The sequence below is a fragment of the Staurois parvus genome, unplaced genomic scaffold, assembly GCF_062004578.1.
Source record: "Staurois parvus isolate SC_StPar_1 unplaced genomic scaffold, SC_StPar_1.0 ptg001650l, whole genome shotgun sequence".
Taxonomy (NCBI): Eukaryota; Metazoa; Chordata; class Amphibia; order Anura; family Ranidae; genus Staurois; species Staurois parvus.
The window spans coordinates 33979-58148 of NW_028319446.1; the positions used below are offsets into that span (position 1 = coordinate 33979).

The 24170-nt window shown below is 41.2% G+C and overlaps 1 protein-coding gene across 1 annotated transcript in view; it reads left to right on the top strand.

Annotated features, from left to right (window-relative positions):
* The window catches only part of LOC149434862 (uncharacterized), a 30835-nt gene extending 8946 nt beyond the window's left edge, over nt 1–21889 (top strand). Inside the window, exons 2-5 of the mRNA XM_089663293.1 lie at nt 10278–10637; nt 15369–15476; nt 20411–20433; nt 21616–21889. Coding sequence (XP_089519419.1) covers nt 10278–10637; nt 15369–15476; nt 20411–20433; nt 21616–21750 — 626 coding nt within the window. The 3' untranslated portion in view covers nt 21751–21889. The remainder of the gene's footprint in view (nt 1–10277; nt 10638–15368; nt 15477–20410; nt 20434–21615) is intronic.
* The last annotated feature ends 2281 nt before the right edge of the window (nt 21890–24170 follow it).

A 24170-nucleotide genomic window follows, 5' to 3' on the forward strand; every position in this document is an offset into this window, starting at 1 on the left:
GTTTCATGCAGTCTTTATATTAGTGTGTGTTAAAACCATGTTCTTTTTATAGTTTTATGTAAATGTGCTAATTTCTGATTTTAACATTCACCAGTATATTTTATACTTTTGTTTGTTGGTTTTCACCTTTTAAAGGAAACCAGTGTTCAAGGAAGTAAGGGGCTGCTACTGCTGTTCTCATTTTGAACATGCTGGTTGCCAGTCTCTCTGGTTTCAATTGTTTCTGAGTCTGACCTGGAACAAGCATGCAGCAAATAAAGTCAACACTTCCAGATCAGGGATTCAGAAAGTCTTAAAAATATAAAATTATGTGAAAAACTGAAGTGTGTGGTACTAGACATGTTAAGGATGCTTATTTAGTGGGTACCATAGAGTACATCTGCTGTGCCCTTATGCCCTTCCTCTATCTTTATACGGTATGTAGATGTTTGACACTATATTGGCAAATACCCTGCAGAGAAGCTGTGCCTTCGGTCCTGAATTTACTGTCCTCTTTATGTGTTCAAATAAGTGTTTTAGTATAATATTTGGTGCTTGATGCTCAGGCTCTCCTTTGGAGGATAGATGCCAGAAAATATATGGGTTGGTAGACTGTGAACTTCTAAATTGTGTGAAATATTGTGTGGTATGACTGCACTGAGGGGTTAGCTTTTTAGTGAAACTATGGTATCTTTTAATTGTGTGTTATGTCCTATATCTAATGGTAGGTGAAGCCAGATATCCTGATCTGCATCAGAAATACCATGCAAAAAACCCCTTTTGCACTGTGCAAGTTGGTGCAATCCTCTTACAGAGGCTTCTGCTGCAGATGTTTAGAAATGCCATTGGGAATGGAGAGGAGGGCCTTCCTCAATAGTTACTGACTGCACCATTTCCATATATGCATTTTGCACAATGCCATCATGCTACAATTGAATTAAGGGGCTTAGACCCCAATTCTAACTCTAATGTGAATGGAATGTGTAGGGTATTTTTCCGAGTTTACATTTCCTTAAGGTAATTATTTTACTTTGTCTCCAAAATTTCCTTAATGGATTTAACTAGCAAAAGTGTGCCCATTTGTTCATCGGGCTACGGAAGGGTATGATACTGCCATGGTGAAGAACACAGGAGTGCGCATTGGAACAGTGGCAACAAGACTTGAGGCATGTGTTGGTGCAGCGCCAGCAAAGCACAGAGGCGGGCATTGGTGTAGTGGAGATGTGTGAGATAATGGCAGTGAGAGCATGGGGGGAGGTGGGGGCAGATGAAGCTGTGGGCATGGGGTTAGTGTGCAGGCGTAGAGCAGGGGAAGGAGGATGGAGATCAGTTCCCAGTGGTGAATCTGCAGGGCAGTTTTCATGAAGGTGGAGTGGTGAGGAGGTTTTAGGCATGCTGATGAGAAGGGGGTGCAGGCAAAATGGTTTGGGAGAGGTTGCAGGTGCCGTGGTGAGTGGTGCCGTCATGAGCTGTTGCCAGCTTTAACCCAAATACAATCCTTCTTGCCAGCAGCAGAAATAAGGGGCTGCTTTGTAGTCTTAGCTGCCAGACCAATCATTACCACAGCACAGGCACAGCATAAGCCCAGGAATAAGGAGGTGGTGTGAACTGGAGGGTCAGAAATTGAAGGCCATGTCCCATTGCAGTACAGAATCCCCTGCTGCAGGGATCACTCAGGATATGCTTTCTGCTTGGTTTGGCTGTTGTGGATGGTGCTGGTCTACAGTCAAATGTTGCCGCTATAGCCCAGCCATAGGTGTTATTACCTACCTGTCAAAATTTCACTCCCATATATTGGTGCCACTTTGGGTTGTTACCAAGACTCTACAATGCCTCCATAGTGGACCTGGCATTTAGTGACAATGCTGCTGATTTCCTCTAAGCTGCAGCAATCTTTGCAGATATCATAAATCAGCTTCCAGTACATAATGTCTCCCATCACTAATGACCTATTTGTGGTTTCAAAGTGTCTCATGATCTACTTAAGAGCAAAGAAGTTGTTAATGATGGGAGATTTTCTGTGCCAGGGGCTTATTATTGGCATGGGACTGCTTGAAGTTAGAGAAGTTAAGTAGTACTGTCAATAAATGCTGGGCTTGGGTCCCACTTTCTATGTATGTGCGGGATAACTCTATAGGCTTCTAAGGGCCAGGAGACATCTAGATATAAATCTCTGGTTCTAATATACACATACAGGCATCGGAAAGTAGAAAGCACACGTAAACATTGTGGCAGAACACTGGTGGTGCCAGAACTGTCTGAGAATCCAGGGGGAGGATGGGTTAGATCTGTACAGCCTGAACTCTGGAATTCTTTAAGACATTTGCTAAGATCTCAAGCATATAATATAGCAGCTGAAAGTTTCTTAAAACACATGGAGAATACATACTGCCTGCCCCCTCCTTAGTCCTTACAGTTAGCAAGTCTTGCATTAGGCAGCCATTTTATGAAGAATGGGCTGACAATACTTATTGGCATCTACTGTACTTGTGCATTGGGTTGCCATTATTACTGTTGCAATAAAGTGCACATTATTGCAATGCATAGGTCTGAGGAAGACCATAGGACTAACTATATTTTCAAATAGCTTAATCCTAATCATCCATCTGGAGGCAGATGCCTGGAGCTATCAGGTGTGTAGAAGTGAGCCCTGTGTTAAGTGGTTTGGTTTCTGGCCTCCCTTAACTGCCTGTTAAGGAATATAGCCCTGGCTTAACAATCCCCTAGAAGGGGCGGTAACACGTTGGCGTAGTCATACCCCAGCCACTAGGGGAAACTACCTTAAATACTCGCGCTAAATGCTACTTTACCTTCTACTGTCCATTAATAAGCTGGGTAGGAGACCAGACCTTTTAAGTGTTGTCTAACTGCAGAAGAAAACATAGGGTTGTGCTGTGTGGCAGAGTTGTGTAGATTTCATAACTGGATGGACAAAAATGCTAATTTACTGGCAGATAACTACTTTCTTATGCTGTAATGTGTATAGCTGTTCACCTGGAGTTCAGCTTTAAACTAGCTTTATCTAAACATGGTCTAAATTCTATTATTTTTTTGGTTACTCAGTTTGTTAGACAGGGCAGAGCCAGGCCTTGTACATCGGAAAGAGGTTTTATGCTAAAGTATGAAGCCACCACAAACAAAATGAGTATTCGCTATATCTAGGTCATCTTACAGCCTATATTGGTTAGTTGTAGATGCACATAGCACAAGATCTATGAACGTGATAAATATCACCGCACTACCTGCGGTTATTTGCTTGGTCTTTAGAGACCTCAGAGAGAGTAGTTCTCGGCTCAGAAACCATTGATGTGACATGAATAAATCATGAGAGCAGAAGTGCACTTGTTCATGTTCCCTAAAGCGTAGAAGCATCAAAGGTGAACTGCATAGAATGACCAGCCAAAGGCCAGAAATTATTTTTTCGCCCAGTAGTAGCATCCCCATAAAACTATATAAATGGTGGTCTCTCCCAGGCCTAGTGGATGGAAAGAAGGAGGAGCTGGAATCCTCCTATCCCTTCAAATCACTTTTCAGGTCCTTCATTTACTTCCCTCTCTGTCCCTCTTCTCATTTAAGAATTGCTGTGATCTATGGGCCTCCTGGTCTGGTATCAAGCTTCCTTGATGACTTCTCTGCCTGGCTACCTTACTTTCTCTCTTCTGAAATTCCCACAATTATTCTCGGTGACTTAAACATCCCTGTTAATCTTAACACTCCTGCTACTTCTAAATTTCCGAGCCTAACCACTTCTTTTGACCTAAAACAATGAACACATGCTTCTACTTACTTTAATGGTAACTGCCTCGACCTTGTATTCTCCTACCTATGCTCGCCTTACAACCTCACCAACTTTCCTTTTCCTTTCTCTAAACACTCCCCTATTAGCTTCAGTCTCTCCTTGGCTTCCTCCTTGTTTTCTAACTACCGAACAGTTACCCATAGAAACCTTCGCTATCTTAACCCTTCTTTTCTTTTTTCTGCAACAGTGTCAGGGATCCAAGTATGATCAGAGGTGTGTGGACTGACACAGGGAATGGCAGGTTTCAGGAGTGATGTAATAAGAATATAATTTATTAGGAACTACACGAGTATACAACGCACAGTACAAACAAAGCAAAACCTCCAACTAATGTCAGTATGTTCAGGAACACAGACAGGCGTAGTCAGGCTGGAGAGGTAGAGTGGTCAGGCAGGCTGGGTCAGGAACAATCGGGCAGTCAAGGTACAAACGGAACAGGCAGGAGAAAGGTCAGGAATAGCCGGGGTCAGTGCAGACAGAGTTCGATCAGTGTCAGAGTCAAGCAGAGGAAACAGGCAGGCAGTCGACAGGACCAGGTACAGGGGTTTATGGGAAACAACACCAAGGCGCTGATTGCAGGCCTGGTCCTGCTTAAATACACCTCCTGCAATCAGCTTCAGGTGATGGCTTGATTGCAGGAGTGAGATCCTGGCTGCTGAAAGCACCCGCTGGCAAGCACCGGCACTGCAGCCCACACGGCAGATGAGCCCCAGCACCACCAGCGGTGAGTCCATTCCTAACAAACAGATTGTCTCTGACAAAATCTCAGCCCTGTCCTGCCCCAACCTGGCCACTTCTGTCTACAACAGTTCACTGTAATCCAACCTGGACAAATTGGCCCCCCTCACTAAACACAGAATTAGGCCCCAACCGCTACAGCCCTAGCAAACAGAAAATACCATATGCCTCAAAAAACGTAGCCGTGCTCTTGAGAATTTATGGTGTAAGACTAAGACCCAGCAAGACTTCGACCAATATAAATCTGCCCTTCAAAAATAAAATTCCTGTCTCCACACTGCCAAACAGACCTACAGTATTTTATCACTCTCATTAACACCCTCTCCCCTGAACCCCCTGTCAACTCTTTTCTACCTTTAACTCTCTACTTCGTCCTTTATTTCCTCCACCCACTAACTCACTCACTGCCCAGGAGATCACTAATCACTTAAAAAATAAGATTGATACAATTTGTGACGAGATCTCCACTGTACAGATACTGGATCTCCCTCACCCTACACTCCTTGTGCACCTGCGCAATCAGTACTTCCCTTGTTTAATCTGGCTACTATAAAGGAAGTTAGTAAACCTTTTTTCTAAAGCCCACCTTACCACCTGTCCCCTGGACCCTGTTTTCTCGCAAATATGGCCACCCTCTGGCTCTGTCCTTCACTCTTTAACTCATATCCTGCTTCTAACTAGTAAACTGCTTCTTATTTCCTCCATCAGCTGATCCCCCACAGCTATTACCTTTTGTATCACTCAACAATTCCTCTTAGATTGTAAGCTCTAATGAACAGGGCCCTCTGTTTCCTCTTGTACCAAAATGTATTGTAACTGGAATGTCTACCTTCATTTTGTAAAGCGCTGCGCAAACTGTTGACGCTATATACAGTTGTGTTCAAAATAATAGCAGTCAGACATCACTAACCTGATCAATCACTGTTTTTGGTAGAAATTTCCTAGCGGGTGTAGTAGAGTAATAGAAATCCAACAGTCATGACATGCATGCTGCTGATTCTGTGTAATTGAATCACTAATTGAAAGGGGCATGTTCAAAATAATAGCAGTGTGGAGTTCTATTAGTGAGGTCATTCATTCTTTGAAAAACAGGTGGCAATTATTGCCCTTATTTAAGGAAGGAAGGCAGAAAATGTTGTACATGCTGGTTACAGTGCATTTCTGTCTGAAATTCTGAGGAAAATGGGTCCTTCCAGACATTGTTCAGAAGAATAGTGTACCTTGATTAAAACGTTGATTGGAGAGGGGAAAACATATAAAGAAGTGCAGAAAATGATAGGCTGTTCAGCTAAAATGATCGCAAATGCTTTAAAATGGCAACCAAAACCTGAAAGACGTGGAAGAAAGCGAAAAACTACCATTCGAATGGATAGAAGAATAGCCAAAATGGCAAGGACTCAGCCAACAATCAGCTCCAGGAAGATCAAAGAAGGTCTAAAGTTACCTGTGAGTACTGTTACAATTAGAAGACGCCTATGTGAAGCCAAACTATCTGCAAGAAGCCCCCGCAAAGTCCCACTGTTGAAAAAAAGATGTGCTGAAGAGGTTACAATTTGCCAAAGAGCACATTGACTGGCCTAAAGAGAAATGGCGCAACATTTTGTGGACTTATGAAAGTAAGATTGTTCTTTTTGGGTCTAGTGGCCGGAGACAGTTTGTCAGACGACCCCCAAACACTGAATTCAAGCCACAGTACACTTTGAAGACAGTGAAGTATGGCTGCGCAAGCATCATGATATGGGGATGTTTCTCATACTACGGTGTTGGGCCTATTTAGCGCATACCAGGGATCATGGATCAGTTTGAATACATCAGAATACTTGCAGAGGTCATGCTGCCTTATGTTGAAGAGGAAATACCCTTGAAATGGGTGTTCCAACAAGACAACGACACCAAACACACCAGTAAATGTGCAACATCTTGGTTCCAGACCAACAAGATTGACGTTATGGAGTGGCCAGCCCAATCCCCGGATCTTAATCCAATAGAAAACTTGTGGGGTGACATCAAAAATGCAGTTTCTGAGGCAAAACCAAGAAATAGAGAAGAACTGTGGAATGTAGTCTAATCATCCTCTGCTGGAATACCTGTTCACAGGTGCCAGAAGTTGGTTGACTCCATGCAACACAGATGTACAGCAGTTCTCAGAAACAGTGCTTATACAACTAAATATTAATTAAGTGATTCAAAGGAAAGCAAAATCTTCAAACATTTTTCAGTTTATATAGTGAATGTTTGAGTTTGTAAAGAAGAATACAAACACTGCTATTTTTTTGAACAACACAAATTTGATATATTTTATATGTTTTGATTTGGAATAGAATATGTAGTGTTCCCAATGCATTTTTGTGTATGGAAATAAAAGCTCTTAGAAGGATTTTGAGCTTTATTCACTTTTTTCAACACACTGCTATTATTTTGAACACAACTGTAAATCCTGTATAATAATAATATAAATTAAGTCTGGTTAGATACAGGTAAAGGTAAAAGTCAACTTTTTGTTTGTTTTTTTAATGCTTGCCCCAAGCCCTTTATGAAACTTCTATGACCAGCAGGAGTATGCAACTAAAGACTGTCACACTCTGGTGAGAGCAGCAGCCTCTCTATAGTGGTCTGGCACACCCTCTGCTCAGTCACAGCTATAGCACTGCATTCAGCAGGGAGCATGAAATTTATATTGGTGGCAAGGCAATGGGGCCATATCAGGCCACTGTACAGAGATCAATGCTCTCACACGGAGCTCAATGGTCTTTATCTGCACACTCCTGTCTGCCATAGAAGTTTGTGCTAGGAATGGGGAAGCATTACAAATAATAAAGGTAATCTAACCTGACTTTATTTTTAACATTTATGGGGAAATTACAGCTGGGCATCAAGCAGCCTATTTTGCTTCTGAGCTATGGAACTATAAACCGTTAAGCAGGGCTGAATATATCATTAGACAAGGTAGAACTGTGCCAATAGGCACCAGAGGAAAAAGGGTGGCTTTTCCCTGTAGATCTACAGGTCACTCATAGGTTTCATACTTTCTGGGTCTATGACCTTAGCATAGGGGTTTTGGTTTTGCCACCCAAGATTGTGTGCCTAGAGCAGCCTTTCTCAACCAGGATTCCTCCAAAAGATTCTAGGGGCTCCGTGAGCAATAAGCAACATCTGCGCCTTATAGATGAGTAACCACTAACAACACTGATCTTTTTAGCTATCTGTAAGAGGAAATTGTTCCCAGTTACTACAAATGTAAGGATAATTGTTCCTAGTAACCATTACACTAATGTACTTCGGATACTGTATAGTAAGTGTTAACAGGGGTTCCCTGAGCCCAGAAAGTTATTTCAAGGGTTCTCTCGTGATAAAAACTTTGAGAAAGGCTGGTTTAGAGACTCCAGTGATGGACATCTGGTCCTGCATGTTAGCAAGAATGGTATCCTGAAGCCTTTAGATTATAATAAATTCTACAAATAACAGGTATCGATGTTTCCTGTACCACTTCCTGCCTCTCCCCCCACCAATTCTTTTTTTTTTTATGCTTTTCCCCCCTCCCTTTTCCTGTCTCCTTCCTTTATTGTCCACTACCAATATCGTAACCTTCTCCTCGCAATTTAAAACAAACACTGAATGCTTGTAAAGTTTTGGATCTGTTATGGCTCTTGCATATCTCACCAAGGAATAAGGAGGTTTCTCCTCTCACCTACAGTGCGTGGTGACCCTTACATCACTTCTGAAATTGAGTCTTGCTTTTTTTTTTTCTTCAAACCCCATACTGTGCCTTATCTTTATAGAGGTGGTCTTCTCCACTTGTATGTACATGCTCTTGTGTGATTATAAATAAAGAATTTAAAAACATCTGTCAAACTGAGGCGGTAATACAGTATAAAGTGATATAACAAGGCCTTTTTCAGATTAGGGCATGGTTGACACACATTTTATTCCTTATTTCATTGTATTGATGTTGAAATTACATTGATTTTACTTGATTGTTTCTATTTAGCAATTAAATTTGAACTCTAGGCAGAGATACAAGTCACAAATTAATGCAAATCTATATTTATTATTACATCAATAAATGTATTTTCTTTTTATGTAAACAGTGTATCTGAATTTGACTTGGTATCCTCCCCTTGCAATTCCCTGCATGGCAGATCTGAGACTGGGAGAGGGAGGAGCAGAACAAAGTGCCAGTCAGTTGTGCTACAGAGGTCATATGCTAACAAGAACATACTAATAGGAGGGAGCAGAGTGATAGAGAGAGATGAGGTCATCAGTCACTGTCCAATCACAGTCTGGGGGAGGGACAAGACCAGTTAATATTACTTAACTTCACCAGGTCTTCTGCCCTTGCTTTGTGACAGGGCTGTATGAATTATAGAAATAGATTAAAAGAAATACAAATCATTTGGCAGGTAAAATAGACAGCACATACAGTATGTATTTCATATATGTACTAAGCAGTTTGCCTGCAATACAGCTTTCATTTAAAGAATTCCTGGTGGTCTGGGCTTTAAAGCAGTATTAAACCCAAAAGCAAACATATATTATATTGCAGCTTACCAGCTTTCTAGTATCACGAGCTGCCACTTTCCAAGGTCAAGTGATTACTAGAATATAAAAAGCTGTAGGGTGTCCTGGAACACCACAGCAATGTCTGAAGGAAAATAGAATGAAATAATGAGCAGGAAGGATACATTTACACTCTGTACTGTAGCTTAAGGCTTCATTTTTATTTTTGACTGGAGTGTGCAAATTGAGAAAAAAAAAAAAGTCTTAAAAGACACATGGGCCCTATTTATAGAGATGTTAAAGTGCTACTAAAACCACCGCAGTAAAATCAGTCTGTATTTGCAGTAAAGCATGCTTGTTACTTACTCACTGTGGAACCTAAGGTGTTAAAGAATGTGTGATCCTGTCTTCTCTGATCCTCCCCTTCTTCTAATGTCCCCAATCCATCTGCTGATAGCACAGAACCTTGGGCGCAAGCTGCACATGCTCAGTTTGGTTTGTATTGGTAGAGAGTTTTTTTTTTCTTGGGATAGTGCATGTGATCAGCACAGGGCCAATCAGTACTGCCCAGACAGGTGGTCAAGGGTCCTGCAGCCTCATAGGACAATCAGGGGAGAATGAAAACTCCTCCTACATGCTGTAGCCAGTGCTCTGCTGGACACTGATAAAAGTCACAAGAATGCTATAGACTGCTGATGAGAAAAGGTATTTAGCAGTTTATGTTTACTAAAATAATTGCACTTCCATGTTCTGTGTACTGTGGGAGATATAGTGAATGCAGGATCATGGGTTATAGTAACACTTCAATGTGCCTTTCGAGAAGCTATCACTGGGCGTGAATGAATTATTGTCATTTAAAGCACATGCACCAGGTAGAAGTAACTGCAGTGAGTGTCCCGAGACTGTCAGAATAACTGCTTTATAAATAATTACAACAGAAAAAGAACTAGGGACTTTCTGGCAGCCAAAATAACAAAGTCAACAAGTGAATATAAAAAAATCTTTCCAGATTTAACACATCATATAAAAACATCCTGTAAAAGAATCACATATGATGAATAATACAATATTCTTTTTTTGGCATACTAAGATCACATATACAGTATTTGTATTATGCTGAGTGTCCAGTTTCAGAGGTAAAAGATTGCGATTGTTAGATGCATGTTTAGGACAAAGACAGCTTAGTTCAATTTGGTAGTAGAATGTGCAATGAATTTGTATGAACTGCATTAACCCATCATTTATTTTTCACTTTTCCTTTCAGTAGATAGCAAGACAATTATCAACGTCACACAACAGGAGCTCATTACAGCTGAAGCTGGACAGTCAGTGAACATCACTTGCACCTTTTTCTATGATTCACCCTCTTTTACTGCAAAATGGACTCGAGGCTGCAATCACAGCGTGTTTCTTACTGATCAAACATGTTACAATGATAGAATTATTACCTCTGATACCTGTAAAACAAATAACTCGCACTATAAGAGATGTCCCACACTGACCATTGTCAATGTGACAGAGAATGACTCAGGAACCTACTGCTGTTATATACAGACTGTTCGTGGGCAAGAGGGAAAAGGACCTGGAACCATGTTGAAGGTCACACCAAGAACAAACATAGCAGGTATTTTGTGTCTAGTAACATAGCTGTGTTCCTATCCTTTTACTATGAAAACTTTCATGTCCTTCTTGTGTACCAAACCATTAATGTTACCTGCAATTTTAGCCACCTTTATGTTTCCTGCAATTCACTCACCTTGAGTCAGTCCTGACAGTGTGGCTATACTAATTTGGCTTTTAGGCCCATCCACAACCCCCTCCAAGTTTTATAGTTACATGTTCTCATTCCACCAAGATTTTGTTCTGTGTGCTTTGTGCTGCCCATCTTCTTCTTCAAATTTTTCACTATTGGGTCTTCTTTCTTCTGCGCCTGTCCACCGCAATCTCCTCTTATTACTATTGAGAGTTCATAGTCTTCTTATCCTGACAGACTACAAGCTCTCTATCTGTGTGACCTACGCACATAAATCACATGGTCTCTTGACCACCAGGAGTATTGTAGATGTTTCATGACACCAAAGATATATAATATTTATTTCATTGGGACTTTTCTGGTGCCAAGAATTAATGACATATTTTCCCATATAATATTGGAGGTGTGACAATTTAATTCCTGGAATGGCCATGGAGTAGCACTATGGTGGAGCCACACAGCCATTCACACTTGAGCATGTTCTGACATGTTCTAACTTGTACTTGCCTCTGTCAGAGACCAGTTGACTCAGTCTTTACGGAGTAGGAGTAAAAATAACACGTGTGTCCGTTGTGCTGTTGGTGGCAAATGAGTGACAGGAATCTGGAGCAGCGGATTAACATCAAATTTTGTGTGAAGATTGTCAAAAGTACGAGTGAAATTTTATCTCTGTTACATCAGGCTTATGATGAACATTCCATGAAGAAATTAGGTGTTTTTAAATGGTATTGGTGGTTTAAGGAGGGCCAGGAAAATGTCCACAATGGACAGTCAAAAATGTTCAGACCAATGATTGAGAGTGCGAATGATGGCAGAAGGATTGAACATGAACAGGGAAACAGTGCAGCAGATTAAAATGGAGGAATAAGAAGGATTTCCACAAAAATGGTGCCTCAAGTGGCAAAGCGTGGGAAAGGCCACAGGGGCAGTTGCTGTGGGCATAAAGTTATCAGAGGGCTTCTCCTGGTGCAGCCAGTGTTTAAGCAGCAGCCTTGCGGTGATGACATTATAGCAGTGGGCCGCATCGTCAGAACTTCCATTCCAAAGGGTGGAGGTGGGCGGGGGGGGGGGGAATATGATGAAAGCCTTCTCACTTTCTCTTGAGAGGCTTCACTGGATCAGGCAATGGCTTGGACATGGTAAATGGACTGTCTCTGCACAGACAACAATGATCAGGCATAGGGCAATAATGGAGGAGATTGTCAGAGCTGTGTCCTGAGAATGAGGATGTGGTGGAGGAGGAGAAGCCAATGCTGTCATCTCCCTGATTCATGCACACATCCATAGACATACACTTTGAGTCACCCTCTGGCTTTCTGCCTGTACTGCACTGTATGTGTCTGACACGTGAACTATGTGAGCAATTCCTCAGTGTCACTGTACCAAATCCAAACCTTTTTTCATTCATATACTCAGGGGCAGACTGACAACTCATAGGGCCCCCGGGCAATAGAGGATCATGGGGCCCCTCTGTCCTCACCCACACTCAAACCACACCCAAAAAAGCCTATGAAAGGTACCAGGGACATCTTATGGGGCCCCCTTACTGACCCCGGGCCCTCGGGCAGTGCCCGAGTTTCCGAATGGTCAGTCCATCCCTGCATATACTTGTTCTCAGTCAATGAGGACTAACTACATCTTATATATTCTGGTGGAAGGGATTTACCGAGTGCTAATGATTTATGAGTTAGGGGGAAAAATGCTTTCCTTGTCCTGCCACACATTTAATATCTCACATATTTACTTACAGTAATTGCTATCAGGGTGTAAACCCTAAATCATTTTCCCCATATAGATACATTAATATTCTCTTTTTACGCATTTCACAATTAGCTTCTTCAGAATCAGATACAGATGCAACATATTAATGTACCATATTTATGCATACAGTATGTGTGAAAATGTTCAAACTTGTTTACATCATTTGCGTTATTGAGATATTACATGCATTTCACACCATAAGGGTCCTTTCACACGGGCGTTCTGTTTTTTTCATCAGTTCAGCCATGTTTTTTCCAAGAAAAAATGGATCAGTTCACATCAGTTTTTCATCAATTTACATCAGTTTACATCCTTTTCATCAGTTTACACCCTTTTTTCATCTGTTTACATGTTTTTTTTTACATCCTTTACCAATGCAAAAATGGACCATATGTCCATTTACATCTATTTACATCCAATTTCATCTGTATACATCCATTTTCATCTGTTTACATCCATTTTTGGTCTGTTTACAAACGTTTTCTTGTTCTTCTTCTTTTTTTTACGGAAGAAAAATAGGGTTTTTTTCCATTCCAAAAACCGGATGTCAACGAATGTGGACATTAACAGATGCAAACACATCATCCGTTTACATCCGCTAGTCCATAGAAATACGTGGGTGTCCGTTTTTTCAACCGTAAGCGGACAGATGAAGATACGGAACGCCTGTGTAAAAAAAAGCCTAAGGGGCAGGGAAAAGCATATCCAAATCGACACAAGAGTACCTTTTCTTAGACCACTAATACAATGAAATGCTCAAATTTTTGAAATATAAGAGGTATTTAGCACCCAACTTGTTTCAATGGCACAGCTGGTACTGTGTGGGTGTCTGTGTGTGTACATATACTGTATACAGTGATACACTGTTACTTTCCAATAATCCAATTAATTCCATTACAACCAAAATTAAAATTATTAACATCTATTAATACTGTGTTACCTGTAAGCAATATTGTGCAACTCTTCTAATCACAAAGCAGAGTTTGCATATGTAATGAACAAATATGGCTGTCCCCATGTATATATGTAGCACTGCTCCTGAAGGAGCAGCTTGGTAACCTGGGTTCTCTGTTCTGCTCATCGACTTGGATAACTCTCTCAGCCACTCTGACACACCTAGGTAAATGGAAATGACTGCAAACACATAGAGTCACAAGATATCTTTGGCTTGGTAAACAAGCTAATACTGGGAAATTAACAAAAGACCATTTAATGGTAAAGGAACTCAATGTATTAATGAATTATAGAGGTCTGAGCATTAATGCACATACAGGATGTAGGTTTTAAATATAATCTGCTACACCATAAAGTCACTATGACAGAACTACTTAGAATGGAGTTCTCTACCATTACACTGTTGTTAACACTTGAACTAGTGAAAAGTGGCACTACAGGTGGAAAGTTTTTTTTTTACCTTCATGCATTTTATTCATGAAGGTAAAAAACCTTCAGTGTGTAGTTCCCCCCTTAGCTCCTCCTTATACTCACCTGAGACCGATCCTGATCCAGCAATGTGCATGAGAGCAGCAGCTTTCCCGGAATTTTCTCTCCTCATTGGCTGAGACAGCAGCAGGAGCCTTTGGTTCCTGCTGTTGTCAAGCACAGCCAGTGAGGAGGGGATGGGGCTTGAGCCATCTCATAGACACATAGAGGAGGCTTGGAAGTGAGCATGCATGGGTGCCCTCAGAGCAAGCAACTTGCTTTTTGGGCACTCAGTGGGGGGGAGAGGCCAGGGGCGCCAGTCAGGAACCCGAGAAGAGGAATATCAGGGCTGCTCTGTGCAAAAACATTGCACAGAGCAGGTAAGTATGATATGTTTGTTATTAAAAAAAAAAATTCTGAACCTTTACAATCACTTTAACTATGTTGAAAATAGTAATATTGCAGTTGTTTAGGGTGCACCCAAAGGTATGTCCTAAGTAATACCCTTGTGTAGTACCTCTGAACTAAGTAAATAGCAACATTCTCTATGAGGCAACTGTAAATAGTCTGTCTTTAATCACAAATCTTTTGCTGGCTATTGTTGGGGCCCAGTCATACCAATGGTGCGCATGAGAACAGTCACACCAATGCTTACAGGCAGTAATAAGCTATGGGACAGCTATGTAGTTAGTTACCAAAGACTCATTCTCTATCTAGGGCCACTAGATCTGGACCTCTCACTAGACTAGCAGCCCAGATCCGAAACACCCACTGCTTGAAAAAGGATCCTCTTTTCTGGTTTACTGTGTCACTGGGCTCTACTGGTGGTACCACCTAATGTGTGAGCAGTGCGGAACTCTTGGTAGTGATAGCTCAGTCTCATGCTCTCTCCTACTGTCTCTCTGGAATCTTACAATGACACAGTTGTGGCCCCAGCTCCATTGCAACCAGGTATGACTTCCAAGATGTGTTCACTCCCACGTCAATTCAGCAAAAGATCATGCAATTCAAATAGCCCATGAAGAAGTCGTTTCTTTCTTCTCCCTGCCCTAAGCCCTCCAGGGAACAATAGTCCTTTGGGTGATAGTAGCCTATAATGATTTTCCCAGTATGCATTCCAAGTCACATTATCCACTGTGGCCAGTTTCAAGGCATGGGGCATGCTAGCTTTATGGTTTACACAATTTGGAGCCATTTGTTCCTTCTGTTTAGTGACTTATTACCACTCTTGCATTACTCTTTAAGGTACCTGAAAATGAGATGCTATACTATTCACTGATGTTGAACCAGCGTCTTTCCCCCAGTTTCCTTTTGTTTTTGTTTTTTCAAAAAGAAAGGGCAGAACAGTATATTACAACCCAAAGCGTTTACTTACCACCCTTGTGCAAATGTTATTTTTTAATATTTTCTCCTTCTTAGGTATAGGCCAAGCTACAGAGAAGTCATACATCCTGCATGCCGTGGTAGGAGCTGAAGCCTTTATTATACTGGTACTGCTCATTGTAGTTGTAAAAGTTTGTGTCAAAGGTATGCTATGCTGTAACTCTTTGTGATATATGCAAACTTAGTAAAATGTTAACCAAATGCACTGCAGGAGGAAAGTGTAACACACTAACATACACCTACCTCCAGGCCATTCACCAACTAAGACCTCAAATAACAGGGCTCTGTTTACCATGTATATTGCTGTGAGCTTCCAGCTATAACTATAGTTTAAGGCCAACTACTCATATTGAAATAATGAACCAGGACTGAACATGTGCTGTATTGGAGTGACAGAGAGAGAGACATTTTCTGAGCTCACAATCTGACCTGGAGGCTACTGTAGAAATTGAGTTGCATTTACTTCATATACTGCTTTTATTTAGGACATTGTGAGGGGTTTTCTGTAGACCTATGTGGGGAGGGGGTTACGGAGTAACTATATTGCATTCAAATTGGCATATCTATAGAAAAGACTCCAGATGGTTTATTTTGCAAATACAGCACTACAAGATTTGTCAATGGATAGGCACAAGATGTGAATAGAACATCATCTGTTTTCCCACAACAGTCACTTGTCTTTGGCCCCCAAACCTTCTGAATGGTCACTGTTGATGAGGATAATTTGTTGGATAGGCAAACAAAAAAAAACCCCGCCTTGATCTCCATTCTTTACCCTCTGATAAGCCAGTGCCAGCCTCCATGCTGCCCATTCCCTTTCCTCCTCCATCCATAGATAGTTCAGCAGTATTCTGAACAGAAATCATTCTGTGGGCAGTCAGATCATACCTACAGTGGGGATCGAAAGTTTGGGCACCCCAGCTAAAAATTTGTATTAATGTGCATAAAGAAGCCCAGGAAAGATGGAAAAATCTCCAAAAGGCATCAAATTACAGATTAGACATTCTTATAATATGTCAACAAAAGTTAGATTTTATTTCCATCATTTACACTTTCAAAATAACAGAAAACAAAAAAATGGCGTCTGCAAAAGTTTGGGCACCCTGCAGAGTTAATATCTTGTACTGCCCCCTTTGGCAAGTATCACAGCTTGTAAATGCTTTTTGTAGCCAGCCAAGAGTCTTTCAATTCTTGTTTGAGGTATCTTTGCCCATTCTTCCTTACAAAAGTCTTCCAGTTCTTTGAGATTTCTGGGTTGTCTGTCACGCACTGCTCTTTTAAGGTCTATCCATAGATTTTCAATTATGTTGAGGTCAGGAGATTGTGAAGGCCATGGCAAAACCTTCAGTTTACGCCTCTTGATGTAATCCCCCGTGGATTTCGAGGTGTGTTTAGGATCATTATCCATTTGTAGAAGCCATCCTCTCTTTAACTTCAGCTTTTTCACAGATGGCATCAAGTTACCATCCAAAATGTGCTGAAATTTTATTGAATCCATTTTTCCTTCTACTAGTGAGATGTTCCCTGTGCCACTGGCTGCAACACAACCCCAAAACATGATTGATCCAACCCCATGCTTAACAGTTGGACAGAGGTTCTTTTCATTAAATTCTGTGCCCCTTCTTCTCCAAACGTACCTTTGCTCATTCCGGCCAAAAAGTTCAATTTTAACCTCATCGGTCCACAGAACTTGTTTCCAAAATGCATCAGGCTTGTCTATATGTTCATTTGCAAAGTTCAAACGATGATTTTTGTGGTGAGGACGTAGAAGAGGTTTTCTTCTGATGACTCTTCCATGAAGACCATATTTGTACATGTATCTCTTTATAGTGGAATAGTGAACCACAACTCCAGTGTCTGCCAGATCTTTCTGGAGGGATCGTGCAGTCAAACGTGGATTTTGAATTGTTTTTCTCACAATCCTGCGAGCTGTTCTGTCTGATATTTTTCTTGGTCTTCCAGATCTTGCTTTAACTTCCACTGTTCCTGATGACTGCCATTTCTTAATTACATTCCGAACAGGATATTGACATCTGAAAACGCTTTGCTATCTTCTTATAGCCTTCTCCAGCTTTGTGAGCGTCAACTATTTTCAGTTTCAGTTTTCTAGACAACTGCTTAGAAGAACCCATGGTGCTGATTGTTGGGGCAAGGTCAGATGAGTCTGGGCATTTAAAACCTTTGAGATTGACATCACCTGGTCTTCCCAGACGATGATTGAGAACAATCCATGACACTGGCAGGTCTCAGCTTTGCAAAGGGGGCAGTGCATGCTATAAATTCTGCAGGGTGCCCAAACTTTTGCAGATGCCATTTTTTTGTTTTCTGTTATTTTGAAAGTGTAAATGATTGAAATAAAATCTAACTTTTGTTGACATATTATAAGAATGTCTAATCTGTAATTTGATGCTTTTTGGAGATTTTTCCATCTTTCCTTGGCTTCTTTATGCACATTAATACAAATTTTTAGCTGGGGTGCCCAAACTTTCGATCCCCACTGTACATCATTGTCTAACTGCTTAGTGACAGGCCGATTCCCCATATGGTGTAGATGCACGCAGGGGCGGACTGACCATTTGGAAACTCGGGCACTGCCCGAGGGCCCGGGGTCAGTTGGGGGCCCCATGAGATGCCCCTGGTACCTTTTTCATAGGCCTTTTTGAGTTTGTGCAAGGACACAGGAGCCCCATGATCCCCTATTGCCTGGGGGTCCCATGAGTTGTCAGTCCGCCCCTGGTTGCATGTTGAGTACATATCCTTTAAAGCTGAACTGGAGGTCATCAGAGATCGTGGACCATTCTGCAGACTATCTGCAGTTAAGCAATGCAGCTTGGTCAAGGACCCACCCCCAACCAATTAATGGACATTGAAGGAGCAACAGCATGCCCTGTACTGTACAAAGCAATGAAGCCCTAATGGGCTAATAGTGCCACTCCCTGACTCCTTCCATTGGCAGGGCAAATGCCCCTGGGGATTTTGTGAAGCTATTAACAGGACAGATTTAGATAGTTATGTTTATTGTATATGCATTTTTATGAAGTATATAGTTGGTTTCAAGAGCAATTGATCACATTTGCCTGACATTTAGGGGTTGGTTTACTAAAACTGGAGAGTGCAAAATCTGGTGCAGCCCTGCATAGAAACCAATCAGCTTCCAGGGTTTTTTGTCAACGCTCAATTGAACAAGCTGAAGTTAGAAGCTGATTGGCTACCATACAGAGCTGCACCAGATTTTGCACTCTCCAGTATTAGTAAGTCAACCCCTTAGCATCAATCTTTTGCCAGAATATTTATAAAGCAGAAATATCAACTCACTGCCTTTTTACTCTCCCAACATTCTTTGCATTTATATACATCCTCCATCTAGACTGAATCTAGATGAATACTGAATTTTATCAAAGCTCGTGTATGGAGGCCACATGCTTGAAGCCCACATTGTCTTTACTGAAAAAGTGTATATCAACAAAAAGTTTTTTTACGTTTTGGATATAGTGGTGAAGGATTTGACCCTCTGATTAGTTTTATACTGGAATCCAGGGCTGTTATTTTTCATCACAGTTTTAGTAGACAGGAAGTGAGTGAACATTAACAACAGGGAAACAGAGAGAAATAAAAGCTGACAGGGTTCTAGCCTTTCCCTACTCTTAAACATTTTTTTATGTCTGTGTTGTTGTTGTGTAAGTGTTCCCCTTACTGGGAAAACATTGTCAGAACATGAATGTAAATCTCTCTAACTAAATCCGGGATAGCAATAAAAACCTAACGGGTGTCCTTCCCCACTCTATCCAAAGCTTTGGAAAAACATTTTGTCTTGACATACAAACAAACAAAATGTACTTTTGTAGAGCCTTCCGTTAAATTATCTCCCCTTCCCCCCAGGTATTATACTTACAGTATCCGCCCATGCTCCTGACAGATCCATTCACTACTGTCCATGAAAAGCCACACAGTCCCCTCTGGAAACTTTCCTGTACAGACCTGAAGTCTTCTGTGCATGGACACCCAAACCCTATTCATTCCTATCATTTCATTCCTATTCACATCTATCCTTGGATTAAATACTGTAGTAGATGGGTTCTCTATAGGAATAAATAGGACTTTGTACACTTGCACAAAAGTCTTGAGTAGAATTTCAAGAGGTGGCTGTGAGGCTTTTCATTGGCAACACAGCTTTCAGCTGCCAGTATTGTGCACATAGGTGATGATGATGATGGGTGTGGGGGGATTATTTAAATAATATATAACACAATGTGCCAAGCTTTGCTTAAAATTATGCATCCAATTGCTATTACTTGTGTTGCATACCACAATAAATAAAACAATTATATGAAACATGAAAAGATGAATAAAAATGAATAAAAAATAATAAACCAGTGTCAATTTCCAGTAACAGTGTCCATATAATTATCAAAAAAGTCCATATATGAAATTTCTTCGAACTTGCATTGTTCACTTTAAAATATAGTAACCCATGCTTCTAAAATAAAATATTTTGTGCGGAAAACTTGCATGGACGTGCTCCCCCATCGGTTGTGCTCTCACCTCAGGTATATAACCAAACCGTTAAGTGAGGACATATAACACTTGTGTCCCTTTAAATGGGCCAGAGTATGGATGAGATGGTATCTTGCTGTTTGGGGTCCTTCTCCAGTCAAATAATAATCTTTCCTTCCACGGTGGTTAATATAGAGGGATAAGTCAAATCTTAGTGTATTATTCTTTAAAAACCATTTTCTTAATAAAAGTAATGCACTCACATATACAGTATTCTGTATATAAAACCGCTTTATTCACAAAATGTGTCCTCCAGATCTTTTCTTATGGGAAAAAGCCTAAAATTGCCAGCTGGTGTCAGTATGGAACTATCGAGCATCGTGATGTCAAAGCCCCTCCCCAACACGTTATACCACCGGTCACGTGGCTTCACCAGGGGAAAAAGTAGAGTAAACCCATTAAAATAAACTTGACTTAAAACCATTATAGTTTCCCTCTAATGACCAATACATGTACAGTATGTGTTTATGTAATATTTTAGAATTGAAAACGTGTAGCTTATATTTAACTTGTTTACTTTACAGGTTCATCTCAGGTTGGGAACCAGGTAGGGTTCTTCTGAATTTTTTTTTTTTGTATAATCATTACATTTACATACAAAGTGTAAAGTTTATGAGCAAAATACAGCTAGCCAATAGGAATAATGATCTAATTATTACCATCAAGTGAACTCTTTTTTTTACATTTAGTTGATCTCCAACGGTAGAATACAGCACTGGTTGCTAATGAAGATAAAGTTAACCAAATAAAATGAACTTATTTACTTCAAGCACATTGGATTATTTAATTGTCCAAATTCAGTTTTATATATTAATCTTGATACATTGGGAATTGTTTTACTCAGGATGGTGAGCCAAAACATCTGTTAAACCCAGCTCCAGCCAAAACCAGATACAACACCTGAGGTTTCAATCTCACTTTTCTACTGCAGAAACAGCAATGCAGCTTGGTGAGAGACAACTCCTCTTTAGTCTGTGGTTGGATAGTGAAGGAACAGCAACTCACTAGTTAGGTCACCTTCAATCCAGAGCTGTCTCTCACAGACATTCCTTTCCACCACTGTCAATAGCCTTCAGGGTTGAATGACAGCCAACATCACTCAGCTCAGACTAAAATTGACTCACCTCTGGGGTGGCATCATCACGTAGCCTGAGCTCAGAGTGTCACTGCACTGAATGGCGCCTATATATCATTACATAAGTGTTATTCAGTGCAATAGTACAAGAACACTCACCATCCCCATATCCAATATATCCCTATATTTGAGATGGCAGACGATTTTACCTATTTATATGGGCTTTGCTTCATTATTTAGCACTTATACTTTGTCTGTGATTAGGTGTCATTTCAGCAGTTGTCTTCAGCAGTTGGATAACTTGCCAATTGTCTACAGAATACATTCTACCTCTATATGATATTTTGTAGGGACCTTCTTTTATCTATTCCTTTGACTGAGTATGTACAACATACTGTAGGTGCATGTCTTTGTCAGCGTTGATGTTGTTAATTTATGCCTATTTACTAATAAATTTTCTTTGGATTGAAAGAAAAAAAATAGTTTTAATCAGCTGATGATCAGCATGCCATTTTTTAAATACTGTCTTTACCATGCAGCAAGGAGCTGGATATATTGTGAGCCAGTACATGTATTTTATAAGATTAGATTTATGCTTCTAAAACTCAGATTTGATAGTTAATAATCTCTTATTGTGGCTACCTGAAATTTCAGGTCTTTGAAGAGGAGCCGGAGAGTGAAGCAAAACTTCATTATGCTGAGATCTGTCAGTCAAACCGACCAAAGACAGCGAAGGGTAAACGCTCAGAGGAGAGAGTTACCTACGCTCCCATCAAGTTGCACCAGTAAACAAATCCAAGATCTTTTTGGTGACAAAAAACATTTATGAAATAAATTAGGTGCCCTAAAGTTGGCTCCAAAACTAGTGTCCCCATGGGAACATTTCAGCTCTGTTCCTGTTATTGACAAATAAAAATGTTGAATCCTCCTTCACTTTTATGTCCGGTCAACCAGGATAATTAGAGTGCATTTACTCAGCTGGGACGCAGACAGCAGTAGGAACCTGAACATGGTATCCAAACTTAAAAACCAAAAAAGTTAGGGCTCTAGTTACATTTTAAGGATATCTTTTTCATTTTTTAAGAAGAACTCCAGTTGGAATTTTTTTTGGTTTTACCATGCAGTGGGGCTGTGCCGCCACTACATGGATCAACTGCTTGTTTATTCTAGGGGCGAGGACTAAGCTCAAACTAAGCTCATACTCACCTGACCTGCCGATCCTATGGAAAACTGCACTTCCCCATAGTCCAGCAGTGGACTGTTCCTGTCTGTAGAGCGTGCATTGAGTGTGCTGACAAAAGGAACAGCCCATTTACAAGATCAATGGACCACGGGGGGGGGGGGGATGCAGGAGCCAAAAGGACCGGTCTTGTGTGGAGAGGATCGGCGGGTCAGGTGAGTATATCTTCAGTGTCCTAGTGTCCTCTCCTCTAGAACAAAACAAGTATTTGACTCATGCAATGCTGGCACAGCCCCACTGCAAAGGCAAAAAAAAATTCCCAGATTTCTGCTTTAAGCCTACATTTAGCTATAAGGAAAAACATAAAAATTAGTACAAGGGACATAGCTTACACACACACACCACCGTAATCTTCCACTGTGGTGGGGGTTAATAAAACTAAAGGGCTGTTAAGAGATCTCATCATGAAAGCCCGACATGGCACTCCCTTCTCTGCCAGATCCACTATTCATAGAAGCTTTTATTATAGCTTCTATGAATGAGACAGGATCTTTAAATGAGGGATGGGCAGCTGATTGATAACGTCACCCCTCATTCATATGTAGTATGGCTTCTGTGAATGGTGGATCTGGCAAGAAAATGTGGGCATAGTCAAGCTCTCTTGATGAGAGTTCCTGACAGCTCTTTAATTGCACTAACCCTGTCCACACCAGAAGATTATGGCAGTCAGGGGTGGGGGTTTAGTACAGAGAATATTTTCTCCTAAAAGAAGAAGAATCAGCACAAAGGACAGTTCATACTTACTGTAAGTTATGTCCCTTTTGCTGATTTATTTATATGTTTTTGATTTTAACTAAACTTAGACTTTAAAGTACAGAAATAATGCACAAAACTGCGACTATCAAAAAAAGGAACTCTCAACTCTCAAAGAACCCAATCGAATTTAAATTTCCATTGTCCCTCTGTCATTTTCAGTGGAAGTTTGAATTTATTGAGATGCTAAAAGATGTTGCAAATAGCTTTCTTTTCAAGACATTTTGAGAAATGATGCCTACCCTGTTTCCCCTAAAATAAGACCTACCCCGAAAATAAGACCTAGTGCTATTTTTGGGAATTGCTAAAGTATAAGACCTACCCCGAAAATAAGACCTAGTTGTGATTAGGGCTTTTTTTCAGCTGGAACATGGCGGAACGCCATTCTGCCGCCTCCAGCACTGGCCCTGCGCACACCCATATCTACTCTCTCTTATAAACACAGAAGCATGGCTGAAGTGACAGCACCATCTGCTCCCACAGAACCTCCCTACCTCTGTACTCACTGTGGGACAGGGAAGTAACAGATATCTGCGGGTGCAGTATGCAGTGTGTTTAGGGGTGGGGCATCTCCTCCTGCAGCCTAAAGCATGGAAGCCGATGCCCCAGGGGTGATCACCGGCCAGTGGGGAAGAGGCGGAGCGGCGAGTAAGTGCGTTTGGTGCACTGTGTGGGAAGATAGGACCCGAAATGGGAGTTACTATAGGGAGGAAGGAAAAAATGTCACCAGCACATGGTGACATTTTTTCCTTGCTGATTTTGCAGTGCTGGTGACATTTTTTCCTTGCTGATTTTGTTGTGCTGGTGACATTTTACACACAGCCATTTTTAACACAGGAACGTGTGCGTTTGGATTATACACTTACTATAGGGAGGGGCCGGGCTGCTGACAACTGTGTTTTGCAAAGCTAGCTAACCATATGAGGGCAGTAGAGGGGGAAGGGGGATGTGCAAAGGTGAGCTGCAGTCAGCTGTTGCAGAGGTAAATTGAGTCAGGTGAGTTGCAGACAGGGAGCATAGGTGAGCTGCGGCTGGGGGGGTGCAGAGGTGAGTTGAGTTGCAACCCACCTTTGCACCCCCCAGCCACAGCTCAGCTCTGCACCCTCTGGCCACACCTCAGCTCTGCACCCCCTGGCCACAGCTCACCTCTGCATTCCCTGTCTGCAACTCACCCCTTCACCCTGTCTGTGGCTCATATCTGCACCCTGTCTGAAAC